The following is a 20756-nucleotide window of genomic DNA, read 5'->3' on the forward strand; positions in this document are numbered from 1 at the left end:
AGGCCTACAGCTTTATTATTAAAGTTTTCCCATTTAAAAGTAACTTCAAAGATCATATCGACGCAAAAAACGCGTATTTCATTAATATATTCTCATTTAAGGGTACCCATGAATGAAATTAATAAATACCAAACTATGAAAGCATTTTTTTTTAATTTCTGCTATAGGTATATACTAATATAACTAAACAACTTACAAAAATTTGTCCTTTTAATCTTAATGGTTAACAAATTAGGGGTGAGTAACTCAAAAAGTCCCTTGCGTAACAATTTTCTTTTTTCGGTCTCATAATTTGTGAATAGGCTCTCCACACATACACTTCTTTAAATAACCCTAGGTTTCAATGTAGATTCATTAGGTGAGCTTATAGAATTTGTTTAATATTGTATATTTTGTCTTAAAATATATATATATATATATATTGAAATTGTATTCACCGTAAAACTCACAGTTACTTTTATTCACACATATCTGTGAACTTAAATACCAAGTTTGTACTGTTTATCACAAAATCTGTTTCGCAAGGAGCATTTTATAAGAATGAAAATGCTGAAAATTAAATGTGAGAAAACAGCAATGCATGGTTTGAATGCATTACTCATATTAAAATCCTTCAGGTTTACCAGTGAACCTATGAGAACATCTAACAATCAAAGTAGTGCGATATATTGAAAGTCAATGAAAATGCAAATAAATCCGAATTGCTAGTACAGCTGAAATTTAAAGCACCACTGAACTTTTAAAAGTCTCGTATGAACTTTAAAAATTGCGGTACCGTATTGGTGATGTTATTTTTTTTTAATATAGGGAGGTATGTAGTATTTTATAATGTCAAAAAACAAAATTGTGATTTGTTATAATTATTTTTCAAAATTCACTCATGGGTAGCCCTACCCTTAATAGTCACTTCTAAAAACACGTTAACGCAAAAGAATCTCATTATTAATAATAAAATAGAGGCTACATTTTTTCTGGATTCCTCCACAATACCGCGTTTACCATCATGCCAGCCAGAGGGCATGTTTTCCGGAGCTATACTTCACAGATAGGTAGCAGGCCAATAGAGGAAAATATTCGAATGACATATGACAAGTGAAAGTGAATAGTTGTTTAGAATTGGGAAGGAAGAGTATTGTGGAACTCTGTAATTGCTGACATCTCAGTATTCGCCTGGAAGACTTGGATAATCACAAAAAAAAAAACAAGTTAAGATACCCGGATCCTAGGATCGAAGCCTGGACCTCCTGAATTCAAGGCGGGATCCATAACCGCTACGCCACTGTGCTTCGTACAAACACATATATCAAAATGTATGTTTTATTCTAAATATCGAATTTCACAAAGAGCAAAGAAATATAGGAAATACAATCATTTTATATACGCCTTATGACTAGTCTTCTTCTCTGACTTTTAAGTAATTCTTTTAGTATAGATCTAGGCGTTTCTCTGGTTCTAGATAACTTCTCCGTTTCCTATGTCCTGTGTGTTGACTACATTCACGACAGCCCGGAAACTTATTGATTGCCCCTCTTACATAATTTTAATTTATACAAAAAAGTCATTATATGCAATTATTGTGAATAAAATAGTATATTTCAGTTTGTGTGATTATAAAAAAAATCCTTTTTGTGCTGTATAACAAATATTATTTCTTCTTCTTTATTTGATAGCTCAACAAAAATAAGCTATCAGCAGGTATATAATTGATTCGTTAAGAGCTAAATTGTTGCGAAATGCATACAAAAAATAAATAAATGCTGTCATTTTCATGACAGTGAATTTTTAAACGTGTAATAATAATTTGTTCGGTTCCTGTGAATTTTTCTATGATACGTTGTCCACAAAGCTCGTCTGAGAAGGTTTTAAAATACATTTCCGTTGTTAAGGCGTATAACATATTTTTACAACCTCACAACCCTATTATGTTCTCACTGTATTTGTCTTCTCTTCCAAATATGTGATACCTGTTGAAGTCACAATCGGTAAATTAGAATGCCAACGGAATGAGTTATTTACCTCGTCCAGTAACATATTTTTTCAAGTTCCTTGGTGATTTTTAAAGAAATGCTACACATATTTATCACCTCCACAAAGAACATTTATCTACAATCAAATAACACGCCATCTAACATGTTCTTGGAAATATAAAGTGAATTCAACCCCATAACAGCCCAAATCGACCCAGAGGGTCGCGAGAGGTTAGGGCTCCCTCCTTTACAGACAATCGGCAAGTTACAGCTGGCGCCAGCGTTTTTGGCGTCTGTCCTAGAGTACAGCGCTCAGTCTGTGAGCATGTTTCTAGTGCAGCTGAGAACGGTAATACTTCCTATACACGTCTCATCAGCCATTTGTCAAACACAGTTGTCAGACTGACTACGGTAAAGGTAAGACACTAGCACTTAACGTTCCCATTACTTCTTTCACACGCCAAAAACGGTGACGCGGACTGTAATGGCTGTAGGGATGTCAGTCCTACAATACGTGTCCGCCGCCTTTATCCTCCAAAAAATTCCCCTGGTAGACACTCATTTCTGCTTTCTGCAACGTTGTGCCTTAAACGAGACGCTACCGCATGCCCCGAAGTTCGTTGAAAATATTGTCCTTTAACCATCAATCACGATTAATTACCTCCTACTTACGTGATAACATGGCACCAATAATCTCTAAGAAGAGACAGAAATTTGCACTTTCCTTACCGCTCGATTTGTAGCCAGTGTAGTACAACTGAATCTTAGCGACGTGCTGACAAAGATAGAAACCTTAAACAGTCTACTACTGCCAGAATCCAAACAAATACATATTTATATTGTTTACAGTTGGCACGAAATGGGAACGTACGACGTTCCTGCCGAGATCGACCATATTCTGTCGACGACAGGCCAAGAGAAGCTGTTCTACATCGGCCATTCCATGGGCACCACCATGTTCTTCGTCATGATGTCGCAGAAGCCCCAGTACAACGAGAAGATCATCCTCATGAGCGGCTTCGCTCCAGTGGCATTCTTCACCCCTTCGAAGAACCCAGTCTTCCACTTCATTGAGACTGTCAGTGAAGGGATACTGGAGGTAACGCAATGTTTCAACTAACTCTCTACATTAGACAACTGGTTTTCTTTCAAAATTTGTTCGCATAAGCGATCCATTTAATTTATTGTCGCCCTAAATAAAATGATAAAACATAGTAAATACCATATATACTGTGACAACTATCAAACTTCTTTGCATTTTCATTCTGATGAGAGTAGTGACGCAGTAAATAAAATAATTCAAGACTCGACTTTTTCAACAAGTTAAGTTTTATTATTGCAAGCAAAAATTACATACATTAACAAAGTTGTTATAATACTATTGCAATACTCGTATATGAATATTCCTCAGTATTCAAAATTGCTCTGGCATATGACTCGGTTAAGAGGGAAGTATTATATGATATTCTTATTGAATTTGGTATTCTCAAGAAACTAGTTCGATTAATTAAAATGTGTCTCAGTGAAACATACAGCAGAGTCCGTATAGGTCAGTTTCTATCTGATCCTTTTCCAATTCACTGCGGGCTAAAGCAAGGAGATGCACTATCACCTTTACTTTTTAACTTCGCTCTAGAATATGCCATTAGGAAAGTTCAGGATAACAGGCAGGGTTTGGAATTGAACGGGCTACATCAGCTTCTTGTCTATGCAGATGACGTGAATATGTTAGGAGAAAATACACAAACGGTTAGGGAAAACACGGAAATTTTACTTGAAGCAAGTAAAGAGATAGGTTTGGAAGTAAATCCCGAAAAGACAAAGTATATGATTATGTCTCGTGACCAGAATATTGTACGAAATGGAAATATAAATATTGGAGATTTATCCTTCGAAGAGGTGGAAAAATTCAAATATCTTGGAGCAACAGTAACAAATATAAATGACACTCGGGAGGAAATTAAACACAGAATAAATATGGGAAATGCGTGTTATTATTCGGTTGAGAAGCTCTTATCATCCAGTCTGCTGTCCAAAAATCTGAAAGTTAGAATTTATAAAACAGTTATATTACCGGTTTTTCTATATGGCTGTGAAACTTGGACTCTCACTCTGAGAGAGGAACATAGGTTAAGGGTGTTTGAGAATAAGGTGCTTAGGAAAATATTTGGGGCTAAGCGGGATGAAGTTACAGGAGAATGGAGAAAGTTACACAACACAGAACTGCACGCATTGTATTCTTCACCTGACATAATTAGGAACTTGAAATCCAGACGTTTGAGATGGGCAGGGCATGTAGAACGTATGGGCGAATCCAGAAATGCATATAGAGTGTTAGTTGGGAGACCGGAGGGAAAAAGACCTTTAGGGAGGCCGAGACGTAGATGGGAGGATAATATTAAAATGGATTTGAGGGAGGTGGGGTATGATGATAGAGACTGGCTTAATCTTGCACAGGATAGGGACCGATGGCGGGCTTATGTGAGGGCTGCAATGAACCTTCGGGTTCCTTAAAAGCCATTTGTAAGTAAGTAAGTATTCAAAATTGCTCACCAATCTCACATTCAAAGGCACTTACGAACATATTAATGCGAATAATGGATTACAGGTAACTGAAAAGTGGTTTGATTCAAACACTCTTTCCTTAAACACATCCAAAGCACCTATTGTCCAGTTTTCACTAAGGTCCAGTGGTCTTAAATTTCCTCAATCTTCTCTTAAGATCAAAATTCATCATTCTGATTGTTATTCTCAAAATTGTGAATGTTCCATATTAACCGAATCCTCAGAAGTTATGTATTTAGGCATTACAATCGACCAACACTTACGATGGAATAAACATATTACATACTTATGCAATAGATTACGTAAAACAATTTATATCTTTGTTATACTTCTGTCATATTTATCAATCAATGTTTTACGTCTCATTTATTTAGTTTTATTTCAATCCATTATCCAGTATGGAATTTTAGGGTGGGGAAATGCTTGTAATTCTAATCTCACTCCACTAATACTTATTCAGAAAAGAATAATTAAAATATGCCTTAATAAACTAATTGATTACTCATCCGAGTTTTTGTTCATTGATTTTAATGTTTTGAAAATTAAACAAATTTATTATATTGTCTTATTAAACTTCATACATAAACGATGAAAGAGTAATGGAACGGAGAAAAATTCTCTCCGGCGCCGGGATTTGAACCCGGGTTTTCAGCTCTACATGCTGATGCTTTATCCACTAAGCCACACCGGATACCGCCCCGGCGTCGGACAGAATTGTCTCAGATTAAGCTCCAACTCTTGGGTTCCCTCTAGTGGCCGCCCTCTGCACTACGTCATAGATGTCTATGAACGTAGGACCGAAGTCCACACATGTGCTGAGGTGCACTCGTTATGAGTGACTAATTGGACGGGATCCGACGGAATAAGCGCCGTCTTAAATCACGAAGTGATTTACGCATATCATTTATATTATTTTTAACATTAAAAATAATATAAATGCATACATAAAAATCGTAATAAATTCAAATTGTATCATCATAAATATGTAACTAAAAGATCCGATTTTATACGACCAGAGGAACCGAAGTGTTTCACAAGCACAGCTCTTAACCATGGTACTTACTTTGGTCCAAGGTTATATAATAAAATAATTGAAAAATACCCAAATACCATTTTTAGGTTCAGAAATGATACTTCTGAATGGTTCATTCTCTACTTGTATCATTCTCTTACCTTCAAACTAAAGAAAAAACGTATTTTACAAACAACTTTGAATTAGTGTAACTCTGAAAATATTGAGAATAGGAACTATGTTTATATGACTTTTTTGCTCCAAATGTCATCACAAATAAGCTCCGTAAAGGACGGTAAATCCTCGTGAATCACCCTGTATATTGTAGACTGAAGTATGGCCAACAATATTGTTCTCAATAGTGTTACTGGCATTAAGCGACGCAGTTGGACAAACTTGTACAGAATTTTACTTAATTTAAGACATAAGTACCGGTAGTTAATATGAAACTGGAGTTCGATGCCGGACATATTTCATGGACAGAAGGGTCTATATTATAAATTTTATTGTAATATAACTTTCTTGGTTGGATAAAAAGTAATGGCAACAGTTCAATATTTCTGACATGGCTTTATTCACAGGGGTACAACATTTACGTACCTTCTACATAGTAGTCCCCCTTATTTATTACCTTTTGCCAAATGTTTGGAAGGCGTCGTACACCATCAGCGCGTCCATCTTTGTTGATGTTCCGTATTGACCGCCCTAAAGCACGGATAAGTTCATCTCTGGTATCGTACCGGGTCCCTCGCAGTGGTTCTTTCACTTTGGTGAAAAGATCGTAATCGCATGGATCATATCGGGTGAGTACGGTGGATGTTCCAGTAGTCCGCGTTTTCCGTCTGCCTTGGAGGTACAGCGTGGTGCAGTATTACCCCATCAATGTCATACGCCACAATGAACATCTCCTTCACAGCACTTTGTGTAGGGCGCACTTTCTTTGGATGAGGAGAACCGGGATGCTTCCATTCATTTGATTGGCGTTTCAAGTTTGGTTCATACGAGCGAGTCCAGGTTTCGTCCATAGCGACGATTCGTGCAAGAAAGTCGTCACCTTCCCTTTGGTACCGGTGCAACAAGGCCTTCCCGGAACGCTTTAACCCATCGTGCAACTGTGCGATATGGCAACGCTGCATCGCCACATGCTTCACGCAGTCCCTGAAAACATTCTTGTGCAGTACGACCTCGTGCCATTTCAATTTTGATCCAGGATCGTAGCTCTAGTTTTGTAAGGATGGTCTTAGAGCGCTCGCACTACCCCTATGAAAGTGAACGTTCTACACACTGCAGTAGATTGACAGAGTACTGTCGCCGCTGGCTGCACTAACTTATCTAACAGTCCTTGTTCATGTCCACACAGCTGGCAGCTCTCGAACGCACCATCGTCACATGACAGCAGTGTTGCCATTACTTTTTATCCAACCTATGTATTTCATTGCTGTTTCAATATCATTGCGTTCAGTTTACCATCTCTAAACAGCTTCTGTACTCTACAGGAAATAGTAATGAAAGTACCAATTCCGAATTCTGTAATCAATGACACAATTCATTTCTAATTTACAAATTGACTAAAACGTAACAATTTCTGTGTGTAATGACTTCATGTTGTTGCAGAGGATGTTAAGTGCAATTGGAATCAACGAGTTCCTACCTCAGAACACAATTCTGAACCCCATCAGCACTTTTGCCTGTAAGGAATCTGCCTTCACACAAAGATTTTGCCTCAGTTTCATATTTTCCATAGTTGGAAAGAGCAGCCAAGTGGATAAGGTTGGTATGTGTGTTTGAGTTTCAATCATTAACTCTTGTAGGCTATTCCTGATTTAAATTAAATGTATGGAGGTGCTGGTTGATTGGTAGGTAGTTAAATAACAACGAATATAACTGAATAATAATAATAATAATAATAATAATAATAATAATAATAATAATAATAATAATAATAAATTGATAAATAGACATACAAGGGAGAATCAATAAGTTTCCGGACTATCCTGAAGAGTAGGCAACATTCAGGACATAAGAAACGGAGGACCCAGTGTTTAATGAGCACTTCTTCCAACCATAGCACTAATATCGACCCTAGAATTTATACAAATTAATAAAGAAATACCAACATCTATTTACCTCCAGCAGTCTGACATTTTAAAAATGTATGTAAGGAATTTGTTATAGGCCAGCGTTTCTCAAACTTTTTTGAAGTGGGACCACTTTTTTAAGTCGCAACAGTTCCGCGGACCACCTTACTCTTGTTCCCTTCGAAAGAAAATTTATCATTTTTGTAGTATATTTTAATATCAAATAGGCCTACTTATATTTTAAAATAGAATTAATCAATTAAAATTAATTAAATTAAGTTAATTTTATATTAGTGTTAACTAATTAAGCTGATTTTAATGGAAGAAAATTCATTTTAGTTTCTTTAATAATTCAAGACTATTAGAGTTTGGATAAACTTTAACTTATTAACTAAAAAAATTAATAAATGTTGGTACTCACATTAATGAGATGGATGAGCCTGCCGATTCTTGCACAGTTCTATATTTGAGCGTATACAGGTAAGCTTAAGTCGGAGATTGTCACATACATCAAGTCGATTTCGGTAGCCTACTTTGTTTTTATTAGAGTTAGTGATGAAAACACTTTCTCACACAGATACGTAGAAACAAACTTAATTATAATCTCTAAAGCACCATTGTACAGTTCACTGTATTCTCTTCTCACTAATGATGAGGTCCAGAAATTAACCATACCTTCCGCTTGGAATTTCATTTTAAGTCCGGTCTCATTCAATTAACTGTTCTCTTTCACTCAATGAAAGTTTGTTAGTTTTAATATCGCAATGAAAGGGGTCACGAACCCATGAAAATTCGTCATATTTACTTGGAAAATAAGTTTCAAATTGTGACCTCAGAGTTGTGTTATTGGTGTACGACGTACAGCACGTGACCATTTCAATGTGCAGACTGGGTGTCGGCAAAACTACTAAGAAAGTCATAAATACATAAAAAAGGTTCGGTCCTCTTTTATGAATTTGGATGGTCCCTGGCTGGGTTATAGGGGCGGCGCCAGATGTGCAGGGAAAAGATGGCGAGAAACACCACGTTCATAGTGCTTTAAATTCCTCTTTTGTTGTTGAGAGTAGAGTGGGAAGTCAGTGGACGGATAGGGTAATAAATTTCATAAAATGTCAGTACTGAGAGAAAAAGTGAAAGGCGATTGCCATGTGTCATTTCCAAACTCTACGATTTTCAGCTATAGTGTGATACGCAATTCGTTTGAATTTTATTTTTTCTTCTGCCTTTTTTGAAGGACCACAAGGGAGATCTCGAGGACCACAGGTGGTCCGCGGACCATAGTTTGAGAAACGCTGTTATAAGTAAATATTAATTTTTTTATGTTATTTATTGTAATTTACCAATTTAACTTTATTATGTATCGAATCCTGTCCTGAGATCACTCTCTTTCAGAGAGTTCTAGAATTTTATAAATGTGCAATAGTTCTTTGTATTGTATGTTTCTGGCAATAAACATTATTATTATTATTATTATTATTATTATTATTATTATTATTATTATTATTATTATTACTATTATACATGAACCATGAAATTTTACTTGAAGCAAGTAAAGCGATCGGTTTGGAAGTAAATCCCGAAAAGACAAAGTATATGATTATGTCTCGTGACGAGAATATTGTACGAAATGGAAATATAAAAATTGGAGATTTATCCTTCGAAGAGGTGGAAAAATTCAAATATCTTGGAGCAACAGTAACAAATATAAATATGACACTCGGGAGCAAATTAAACGCAGAATAAATATGGGAAATGCGTGTTATTATTCGGTTGAAAATATTACTGGTTGTTCTTTATGGTTGTGAAACTTGGACTCTCACTCTGAGAGAGGAACATAGGTTAAGGGTGTTTGAGAATAAGGTGCTTAGGAAAATATTTGGGGCTAAGCGGGATGAAGTTACAGGAGAATGGAGAAAGTTACACAACGCAGAACTGCACGCATTGTGTTCTTCACCTGACATAATTAGGAACATTAAATCCAGACGTTTGAGATGGGCAGGACATGTAGCACGTATGGGCGAATCCAGAAATGCATATAGAGTGTTAGTTGGGAGACCGGAGGGAAAAAGACCTTTGGGGAGGCCGAGACGTAGATGGGAGGATAATATTAAAATGGATTTGTGGGAGGTGGGATATGATGATAGAGACTGGATTAATCTTGCACAGGATAGGGACCGATGGCGGGCTTATGTGAGGGCGGCAATGAACCTTCGGGTTCCTTAAAAGCCAATTGTAAGTAAGTAACATGAACCATACTTAAATCTCCATCTATTAAAAATATTCTTGTTAACAGAAGAAAGTGGCTCTGATGTTGGCCCACACGCCCGCCGGCGCTTCCACCAGACAAGTGCTCCATTTCGCACAGCTGGCTCTGTCAGGTGAGGGTGAACCTGTATTATTCCTGTAAGCAGCTTTTTTGCAACAATTTTTAAGCAGAATTTATTCTCAATTCTTAATTTCGTACAACATGTGACATCGTACCCACACTTTAATCATTTCGACTAGTGGTGTTAAGGCAGGTCCACAATAAACAGGGAACGAGAATTGCAACGAGAGGCGTCGTTAAATAACCAAGTAAAAAAATATAAATTAATTAAAAAAATAAACGCAAGGAAACTGGCCCAGGGCATAACTGCCCTAAAGAGAATATCTCAATAACTGCATAATAAAAAATGAAAGAATTAGGAATTATTTTAAATAACTAAATAAATTATACTTTCAGGTGAATTTCAGCAATTTGACTTCGGTGAAGAGAAGAACATGGAGGTCTACGGACAGACAGTTCCTCCAGTGTACGACATCAGGAAGGTTACAACACCTGTTGCTCTCTACTACAGCGATAACGACAAACTTGCGCCGTATTATGTAAGTATTTGTTTTCATACATCTAAATCTTAACGTTAACACATGTTACTTTTCCGTAATTTGTTAATCGGAATAAAACATTCATTCCAGTTTGATTTGGAGTTCAGATATTGCCAACACATTCCACTGTAATAGTATTGAAGGCTCTAGTTCTCATTGTACTGTAGGTACTTGATTTTAACCCGATTTCTGGCACCAAAGCCATTTCAGGGAAGCTATAACACTTTTTTTATTGGAAATTCATTGGATTCGGATTCGGATCCCGGCATAGGAGTACAGATTTCTTATTGCGTTTACTTAATTTAGTTCATTGTAGTGTAATAATAATAATCCGTGCCGCTACAGCCCATGAAGGGCCAAGACCGACCAGCCGGCTGCTGGCCTCACGGCTACATGCCGAAACAGAGGTGGACGATCATCCAACCAGAATCGTGTGGTTAGCACGTTGAGCTCCCCAGCCGTTAAAGCTGGTTTGCGTAACCGGATTTCACTACCTATCGTAGCTCCCCAAGAGCATCACGATGCTGGGTGTGCACCGGTCCCATACACTGGCCGAAATTTCATGAGAAAATTTCTTCCCCCATGAGGACTCGAACCAGAGCGCATTCCGTAACGCGAGTCCTAGGCAGGATGCCTTAGACCACGACGCCACGGCGCGGGACTTATTGTAGTGTAGTGCGTGTAATTTTGTTTAGTCCAATCTGGTTTAATTTAATTTAGTTTACTTTAATTTAAATTAATTTTAATTTAATTTAAGCTAATTTTAATTTAATTTAAACTAATTTTAATTTAATTTAAACTAATTTTAATTTAATTTAATTGGCTTTTAATTTAATTTAATTTGGGTTTAGTCTAGTCTAGTCTGGTCTAGTTCAATGGAGTTTAATTTAATTTGGTTTAATTTAATTTAGTTTAGTTTAATTTAGTTCAGTTCAATTTACTTTAATTTAATTTGCTTTTAATTTAATTTAATTAGGTTTTAATTTAATTTAATCTGCTTTTAATTTAATTTAATTTGCGTTTAATTTAATTTAATTAGGTTTTAATTTAATTTAATTTAATTTAATTTAATTTGCTTTTAATTTAATTTAATTTAATTTAATTGGCTTTTAATTTCATTTATTTTGGATTTAGTCTAGTCTAGTCTGGTCTAGTTCAGTGAAGTTTAATTTAATTTGGTTTAATTTAATTTAGTTTAGTTTAATTTAGTTCAGTTCAATTTACTTTAATTTAATTTGCTTTTAATTTAATTTAATTAGGTTTTAATTTAATTTAATCTGCTTTTAATTTAATTTAATTTGTGTTTAATTTAATTTAATTAGGTTTTAATTTAATTTAATTTAATTTAATTTGCTTTTAATTTAATTTAATTTAATTTAATTTGCTTTTAATTTAATTTAATTTAATTTAATTGGCTTTTAATTTAATTTATTTTGGATTTAGTCTTGTCTAGTCTGGTCTAGTTCAGTGAAGTTTAATTTAATTTGGTTTAATTTAATTTAGTTTAGTTTAATTTAGTTCAGTTCAATTTACTTTAATTTAATTTGCTTTTAATTTAATTTAATTAGGTTTTAATTTAGTTTAATTTGTGTTTAATTTAATTTAATTTAATTTAATTTAATTTAGTTTAATTTGCTTTTAATTTAATTTAATTTAATTTAATTGGCTTTTAATTTAATTTATTTTGGATTTAGTCTAATCTAGTCTGGTCTAGTTCAATGAAGTTTAATTGAATTTGGTTTAATTTAATTTAGTTTAATTTAATTTGGTTCAGTTCAATGTACTTTAATTTAATTTAATTTAATTTAATTTAATTTGCTTTTAATTTAATTTAATTTGGTTTAGTCACTCTCAATGAGTGCACCTCTGCACATAGTGTGTTGGACATTGTGCCACTGTCACACATCTGTGACACAGTGCATGAGGGTTGGCCATTAAAGGGAAACTAAGAGGTGGAACTTAAACTGAGAGGATTCAATTGTGGTTGAATCAATACATAATGCTATATTCAGTTTGACGTTCATTTTCATAGTCTTTCAATCATCAGAACTTACATTGTATTATCTTCTCCAGCTTCTTGCCTATACCGATTCAGCAATTTTTATCTAGTAATCACCATTCTGTGTTCCTTATTATTCTATCAGTTTCGTTTTTTTTTTTCAGAATGTCAAATTGATCGCCAGCGTCTTACCCAAAGTAAAGAGTAAATTTCGCGTTCCTCTTAAGGCGTTTAACCACCTGGACTTCATGTGGGGTAGTGGTGCAAACGTCCTACTTTACAAAGAAGTGATAAGGCTCATGAAGACAGAAAAGGAGACGTCATAGCAGAGAAGACAGAGTTCGCGTGTATGCCAACACAGATTAGTTACTTAAAATGGCTTTTCTGGAAGCCGGAGGTTCATTGCCGCACTCACATAAGCCCGCCATCGGTCCCTATCCTGAGCAAGTCCCTAGCATCATATCCCAACTCCCTCAAATCCATTTTAATATTATCCTCCCATCTACGTCTGGGCATATCATTATACATTATATACGAGCCTTTTAATAACTAAAATGTCGTATAAAGTATAAAATTTCACGAAGATTACATTCTTGTTAGACATCATCGTTGTACATTATTAATATGATAAGCATTATCAATAGGCCTATTATATTTTCATAATTAGAGCCTATTTCTGTTTTGTTGGAATATACAGTAGTGGCAAAAAACCGGACCGACCCTTGTAGCTGATTTCAGAGCCTTGTTCACTCCAGAGCACGATAGACTGGTAACTGGTTCGTGGTGGAAGGAAACTTTTTTTTTTGTCCCTTATTAAAATTTATTTCCAATACTTTTCGATTCCTGATAAAATTCATGTTCTGGGAATAATAAGTTAATTAAGTAGTAAAATATCGCTGCAATAGAAAAGTATTGGGAATAAATTTGAATAAGGAACAAAAAAAAGTTTCCTTTCCAGGCAGGATTCGAACCACGAAAGTCTTAGTTACCAGTCTATCGTCCTCTGGAGTGAACAAGGCTCTGAAATCAGCTACAAGGATCGGTCCGGTTTTTTTTGCCACTACTGTATATAGTTGAACAATCTCAATAATCACCATCACACCTACTTTAACATTAGTCACTATTATAAGTTCTTTTTAATTTATTTTTGTGATTCTTTATATCCAGGTGTAATTTATTGTGTTGGATATATCGAATTCATAAGTTTTAACATCATCACTCACTTTATGGATTACCTATAGTATCTATATAATTTTGTACATTTCTATGTTTTCTTTTTCAAACAGTTATAATTTTTACAATTTAATTTTAAAAGATTGAAACTCTTCGCTTGTGCTTGTGTTACTTCTGTACATTATTTTGCTTTTCTTATAAACTTAATTTATATCTTCATTTATATTCTCTGACATAGAAGAATCCTCTATACAGGGTGTCTCAGAAGGAATGTAAAATACTTCAGGATAATGTAATTTGGGTTAATCTACATCGATTTAATCTGATATAGCTATATACGAATGTAATGGTTGGAAAGTTATTGATGGGCGAAGTTTTAAATGGAGAGAAGCATTATAAATCTATTTCTATTTTTAGAAAATTGTGATATGATACGTTATTGAAAATGCTGCATCTCATGTTGTTCCAATAAGTTTATTTCATAATTAAGTATAAGTATAAGAAAATAAAATAATTTCACAAGACAAATTACTAAGGTTGCCCTTCTTAAGGATTCCATGAATTGTACCGGTTCTCTTTCCGACCTCAATGAAACACTTGGTAGCTTTCCAGTTTCAGATAACATCCGGTAAACACACAGCTAGATGGAATCCCCTCGATTGGGAAAAACGTCGTCTGTATTCCTCAACAACAACCAATGCATTGCCATCGCAAAATTTATAAACAAAAAGCATATCTGCATATTCACTATGCGAATATACAAATTAAATGTAAAGCGAACGTGTATTCAGTTGTGTGTTGCGCTGGCGTTGCGGTGCTCAGATGCTGCCATGTGCAAACGATCTGACGTACCACGTCAAGTATAGTACACGGAACTACAAGACGTTCCAATATGTCGCCCTTAATTTCTCCTCAACCGTATATCAGGTTAAATCGATGTAGATTACCCAAACTACATTCCCTTGAAGTATGTTACATTTCTCCTGAGATACCCTGTATATTATCTTGTGAGATTTACACTAGGATCTGTTTATCAGCATACAAAGCGTACTTAATTTATTTGAAGTAAAATGGTACCAGTATCCCAATTTCGTTTTTATAGCCTTTCCCTAATCTTTAACCCTTAAACTGGCAAAACTTCATTTCTCACACTAGTTTATTAAACCTACTGTAACTACTAAGATTTCAAATCATCCGTCCTCAAGTGAGGTTGACCACTGGGATCCGGAATTAACAAACATAAAAGATAAAGGGAAATGAAACGAGCAAAATAATGATTCGATTTGTACATTAAAACAAAAATTTACGTGTTAATATATAGATGATAGTGTAGAATTTCAAGAGAGGCCTTCAGAATTTCCATTACGATCTTCTGAACCTCATTAAAGGGAATTTGAAAGGATTTAAGGATATTACATGTAAATTTTGGTAAACAACCCCTCGCTCCAAATAGTAAGCCTGTAACATCCCAGTTGTAAAGCGAAATGCCATATTTTTCACTGAGGTATGGAAGACAAGGTACATATTTAGCTCGCTTGTCATCATTTATCTGCAGTGCTTGATTCGTGTCTCGTTCGAAGCAAATCGTAGGGTCTAAGACAATCGCTTTCTGGGTTCTTCTATTGATGGCAATTATATCTACTCTTCTATGAGAATCATATTCAGACACGCAATGAATCTCCTCATGTACTTCCCATCCTCTTTTTCTTAGCAGGTTGGCAATTGCTGTACGGGCACGATGGTGTCTGTTGTTACGCAGTAGCTCTCCCTTCTTACAGAACCCCAGTACGTGGCCAAACAACTATCGCAATGTCCATATTTTGTATGTTGTACAATATAGTATTGTGAAATTTTAATTTTCCTACGAATTGATGATTCTATTGGGTTTGCATTTCTCTGGATGTTTTACTAAACAATTCCTGTATTTAATCTTTTTGTCTTTCTAAATTATTCTGTAGTGTTTTTATTCTGGATCTTTATGGTCACCCTCATTGAGGGCAGATTATTCTGTTAAAAAAATTGTTTAAAATTACAGCATATACCCTATTAACCTGTTGTATCCTATAGGATGCTCTGTCAATTTAAGGGTTAAGTATCGGAGTTAATTGACAACAGTGTGATATTTTCTGATTACCTGATATAAAACTATTGATATTATTATTATTATTATTATTATTATTATTATTATTATTATTATTATTATTATTATTATTATTAAATAGGTTATTTCAAATTTAATTGAGCATTTTAATGCTTACTAAATGACTTGATGTAACTTCTAGACTTGTAAGCAATTGAACACAATTTTTTTGTTTTGTTTTGTAGGAACTAGAGCTACTGAACTGTAATCGGTAATAAAACTGTGATTATTTCTTGATCACATTCAATAACTACAGGAAGATACAGAGTGAGCAACTTAAAACCTACCCACTGTAGGCGTACATAATGGAAATGAAAGCGAAATATACCCCTGTATTTATTGACATTTTTTCTTGAAATTTAACATGTTCACTCTTACAAACTATATTGCAATCCGGCTCCCTATGCAGCCACAGCCACAGCACGGACTAGCTGAGATTGGAGTCGGTATTAGTCGTGAAATGTTCGAACAGGAGAGGGGATATCAATATACTACAAACTTCACCCTACTCCATAGGCATCCCAACATTCCCAACAGTACGTGGAAGTGAAGCACGTAAACTAACCTAACCGAGTCCGTTAAAAATCGGTAAGAGGCCTTATCTTCGATTCATGTTTGTCTAGTCTATGCCTTAGGTGCATAACGTTGTCGTCAGGCACATATCTTACGAAGTTACGCACAGTAATGATTATAGCTAATTTTTTTTTGTTATTAATATGACTAATATTTACAAAAATATAGGTATAAATCTGTGGCCGGGAGGAAAAAGGTCTGAAGTAAAAATTTTATACTTTACAGAAGAGCAGTAGAAAGATTGAAATTGGTGTCAATTATAATTTTTTTAATTAAGAGGTTTTCCGTGGATATTATTTGTTTATATTTCTTCTAAAATAGGTAATGTTGCTCATTTAACAATTTTCTTAATTATTTCCAAAAATAGCCGCACTTAAGCTCTTTTATGACTAGAAGCCAAACTGAGTAAAGGGACTATTAAACATAAGACCTTTTTCATGTCAAAATAAATCAGAAATTTAAATTATTAGAAATGCAAAATGGGTCTTAAACAATTATAGGACTGTTTACCTGGTGCTTAAAGTTTTAAAAGGAAAGGGCATCAGTATGTGATAAAATGGCTAAAATACAAGTTAGACCTTTTTAATAGGGAAGCATGGAAAGTAAACATGTGATGGTTTGTAAGGAATAAAGTATTAAATATACTTAAGTCCTTTATTCTGTGTGTGCTCGATTCCAAAAGTACTTAAGACATTTTGTAACGCTCTATAAATCCAGTCAGAGTCTTATTTGATTTTAGCCGTTTTACCAGGTTGTAGAGAATTGTTTCCACTTTCAGAATATACAAAAATCTCATTTTCACAAAAAATTCATTTAAGACCTTTATCCTCCCGGCCACAGAAATAAATCAAACAAAATAAATTTAAAAAACGCATAGGGTGAAAGTTTGTAATATTGTAATACTAATAATATTATGATAGTTCTTTTTGAGAATTTTTTTTACAATTTTACTGAGCGAGAGGAAGATCGTTTTTTTGCGTCAACGTATTAAGGGAATGTTCGTGGACAAGTTTCTGCACAAAACCGGTCCTTCTCTCTCTCAGTAAAATTGTAAAAAATTCTCAAAAAGAACTATCATAATATTATTAGTATCACAATATTACCAACCTTTACCCTATGTTCAAAGTACCGACTATTATTGTGCAATGTTCTAATATGAGAGACGAAACCAAGACATTACAAACTTGGTCTTATTTCATATGAAAAACTAATCGCTAAATATGTAGGCCTACTCAAATCCTTAAGCGATTTAAATTAGTGTCCTGCAATATTCGAACAAGAGAGAGGTAACAAAGATATTACAAACTTCGTCTCATTTTATATGAAAAACTAATCGCTAAATATGTAGTCCTACTCAAATCCTTAAGCGATTTAAATTAGTGTCCTGCAATATTCGAACAAGAGAGAGTTAACAAAGATATTACAAACTTCGTCCCATTTTATATGAAAAACTAATCCCTAAATATGTAGGCCTACTCAAATCCTTAAGCGATTTAAATTAGTGTCCTGCAATATTCGAACAAGAGAGAGGTAACAAAGATATTACAAACTTCGTCTCATTTTATATGAAAAACTAATCGCTAAATATGTAGTCCTACTCAAATCCTTAAGCGATTTAAATTAGTGTCCTGCAATATTCGAACAAGAGAGAGGTAACAAAGATATTACAAACTTCGTCTCATTTTATATGAAAAACTAATCGCTAAATATGTAGGCCTACTCAAATCCTTAAGCGATTTAAATTAGTGTCCTGCAATATTCGAACAAGAGATAGGTAACAAAGATATTACAAACTTCGTCTCATTTTATATGAAAAACTAATCGCTAAATATGTAGGCCTACTCAAATCCTTAAGCGATTTAAATTAGTGTCCTGCAATATTCGAACAAGAGATAGGTAACAAAGATATTACAAACTTCGTCTCATTTTATATGAAAAACTAATCGCTAAATATGTAGGCCTACTCAAATCCTTAAGCGATTTAAATTAGTGTCCTGCTATATTCGAACATGAGAGAGGTAACAAAGATATTACAAACTTCGTCTCATTTTATATGAAAAACTAATCGCTAAATATGTAGGCCTACTCAAATCCTTAAGCGATTTAAATTAGTGTCCTGCAATATTCGAACAAGAGAGAGGTAACAAAGATATTACAAACTTCGTCTCATTTTATATGAAAAACTAATCGCTAAATATGTAGTCCTACTCAAATCCTTAAGCGATTTAAATTAGTGTCCTGCAATATTCGAACAAGAGAGAGGTAACAAAGATATTACAAACTTCGTCTCATTTTATATGAAAAACTAATCGCTAAATATGTAGTCCTACTCAAATCCTTAAGCGATTTAAATTAGTGTCCTGCAATATTCGAACAAGAGAGAGGTAACAAAGATATTACAAACTTCGTCTCATTTTATATGAAAAAACTAATCGCAAGATCTATGTTAAAATTCTTTAGCAGTTAAAACATGAAGGGGTGGGAGTGGAGGACAGCGAATATTTTTATAACAGGGTGGAACAAACACGACAGGCCTTCTTCTGGAGAGCGAACATCGGCCAATGTCGAACTTCGTCATACTCGATTAACTTGAATCGAACAAAGCGCCTGTAATTCACGTCGCTAATATTTTCATCATCCGTATAGTCACACAACTGTGATTTATTTGAATATTATGTGAAGAATACAATAATTATAATTATATTCTGTCGGTAATTGGTAACATAGTAACAACTGTCATGTATTTTTTATTTTATACTGTGATGTAAGAATTACCTGTCCTCACATATAAACAAAGCTTCATAATTTTTTTTGTGTTCAGTTTTGAAAATTCCATTAAGTCGAGTAATAAATTAAAAAAGGATAGTATTCAATCAAGTGATCTATCTTTAATGTACATTAAAGAATTATTAATTTACATTGTATTTTTAAATTGTTAAAGTTTTCACCATTCTGTATGGCATCTTCAGACATTGATAATAATTAGAGGTATCTTGTGAAAAAAACATTGCATTGATATTGTAGTGAAGATTTTTACATAATATCAAAGTATAGGCTGTTGATGTCAATATTAAAAAAATAAAAAAAACAGTGAAACACTTTAGTGTACCAATTAAAATCAAATTTCAGATATGCATGGGACTGAAGCCGGATGGTCTGTGGCGAATCCTCGGCATCAACCCCTTTGATTTGATTACCTCCCTTTGATTTGATTACCTGGTTGGGTTTTTCCGAGGTTTTCCCCAACCAAAAGGCAAATGCCGGATAATATTTTGGCGAATCCTCGGACCTCACCTCATCTCACTACATCTCGCTAAAATATTGTAAAAAAATTGCACAAAATTGTAAAAATTGTAGAAAATTACTAAATTGTAAAACTGTAAAAATTGTAATTGTAATATTGTAAAATTTTGACTTGTTCCACATCTTAAAGCTTCATTGCTCATGTAAGACCTATGGAATAAATTGAATGAATGAATGAATGAATGAATGAATGAATGAATGAATGAATGAATGAATGAATGAATGAATGAATGAATGAATGAATGAATGAATGAATGAATGAATGAATGAATGAATGAATGAATGAATGAATGAATGAAGTAACCATATATTATGATAAAATAAATGTCCATGGATACCGTACTGTTAATCAAATGCATATATCACTTCAAACATTCAAACACAATTTTCGTATTCTTTTTAAATGATTCTTGATATGGCAAATATAAGCTATATGCGGTAAGTATTTGATTAACAGTATCCATGTACATATATTTTAGCGTAATATGTATGGTTACTTAACTTAATTCTGATTAAATATGGATATTTGAAATTTGATTTTAATTGGTACACTTAAGTGTTTCACCGTTTTTAATGTTTTTTTTTTATATTTAAATCAACAACCTATATTTTGATATCATGTCAAAATCTTCACTACAATTTCAATGCAATGTTTTTTTTTTTTTTTCACAAGATATCTCTAATTATTATCAATGTCTGAAGTTGCCTTTCTGAATGGTGAAAACGTTAACAATTTAAAAATATAATATAAATTTATAATTGCATAATTTACATTAAAGGTAAGTAGTATGATTGAATACCTTTTTTTTTTTAATTCAAAAATTTGTTCTAAAAATCCTTACTCAGCTAAAAGCATGAATGGCTGGGAGGGGAGGGTAGGAGAGGCAAGCGAACTTCAAGTGCACAGATCATACAAGGGGCAAGTTCGAGCAAGCTGTGACTTCTTCCAAACAGACTTCGGTTCTTGTCACGCTCGACGAACTAGAACCGAACATAGAGCTTGAAATGCATGACACTAATCGGCATAACTAGCTGAAGGGCGCCGGTTTTAAGTTACACACTCTGTATATTATTAACTTCG

General features: G+C 34.1%; 1 protein-coding gene and 1 non-coding gene across 3 annotated transcripts in view; one reads left to right on the plus strand and one right to left on the minus strand.

Annotated features, from left to right (window-relative positions):
- The window catches only part of LOC138709494 (lipase 1-like), a 40073-nt gene extending 24806 nt beyond the window's left edge, over window positions 1–15267 (plus strand). For both annotated transcript variants that reach the window (XM_069840302.1, XM_069840301.1), the window contains exons 5-9: window positions 2817–3066; window positions 7159–7314; window positions 9916–10000; window positions 10345–10487; window positions 12651–15267. In XM_069840302.1, the coding sequence (XP_069696403.1) occupies window positions 2817–3066; window positions 7159–7314; window positions 9916–10000; window positions 10345–10487; window positions 12651–12812 (796 nt within the window). In that variant the 3' untranslated portion in view covers window positions 12813–15267. The remainder of the gene's footprint in view (window positions 1–2816; window positions 3067–7158; window positions 7315–9915; window positions 10001–10344; window positions 10488–12650) is intronic.
- TRNAY-GUA (transfer RNA tyrosine (anticodon GUA)) lies at window positions 5152–5223 on the minus strand. Its single transcript has one exon. It is a non-coding gene; the product is annotated as a tRNA-Tyr (tRNA).
- Window positions 15268–20756: the final 5489 nt, after the last annotated feature.

Source organism: Periplaneta americana, chromosome 11 (assembly GCF_040183065.1).
Source record: "Periplaneta americana isolate PAMFEO1 chromosome 11, P.americana_PAMFEO1_priV1, whole genome shotgun sequence".
In the NCBI taxonomy this organism is placed as follows: domain Eukaryota; kingdom Metazoa; phylum Arthropoda; class Insecta; order Blattodea; family Blattidae; genus Periplaneta; species Periplaneta americana.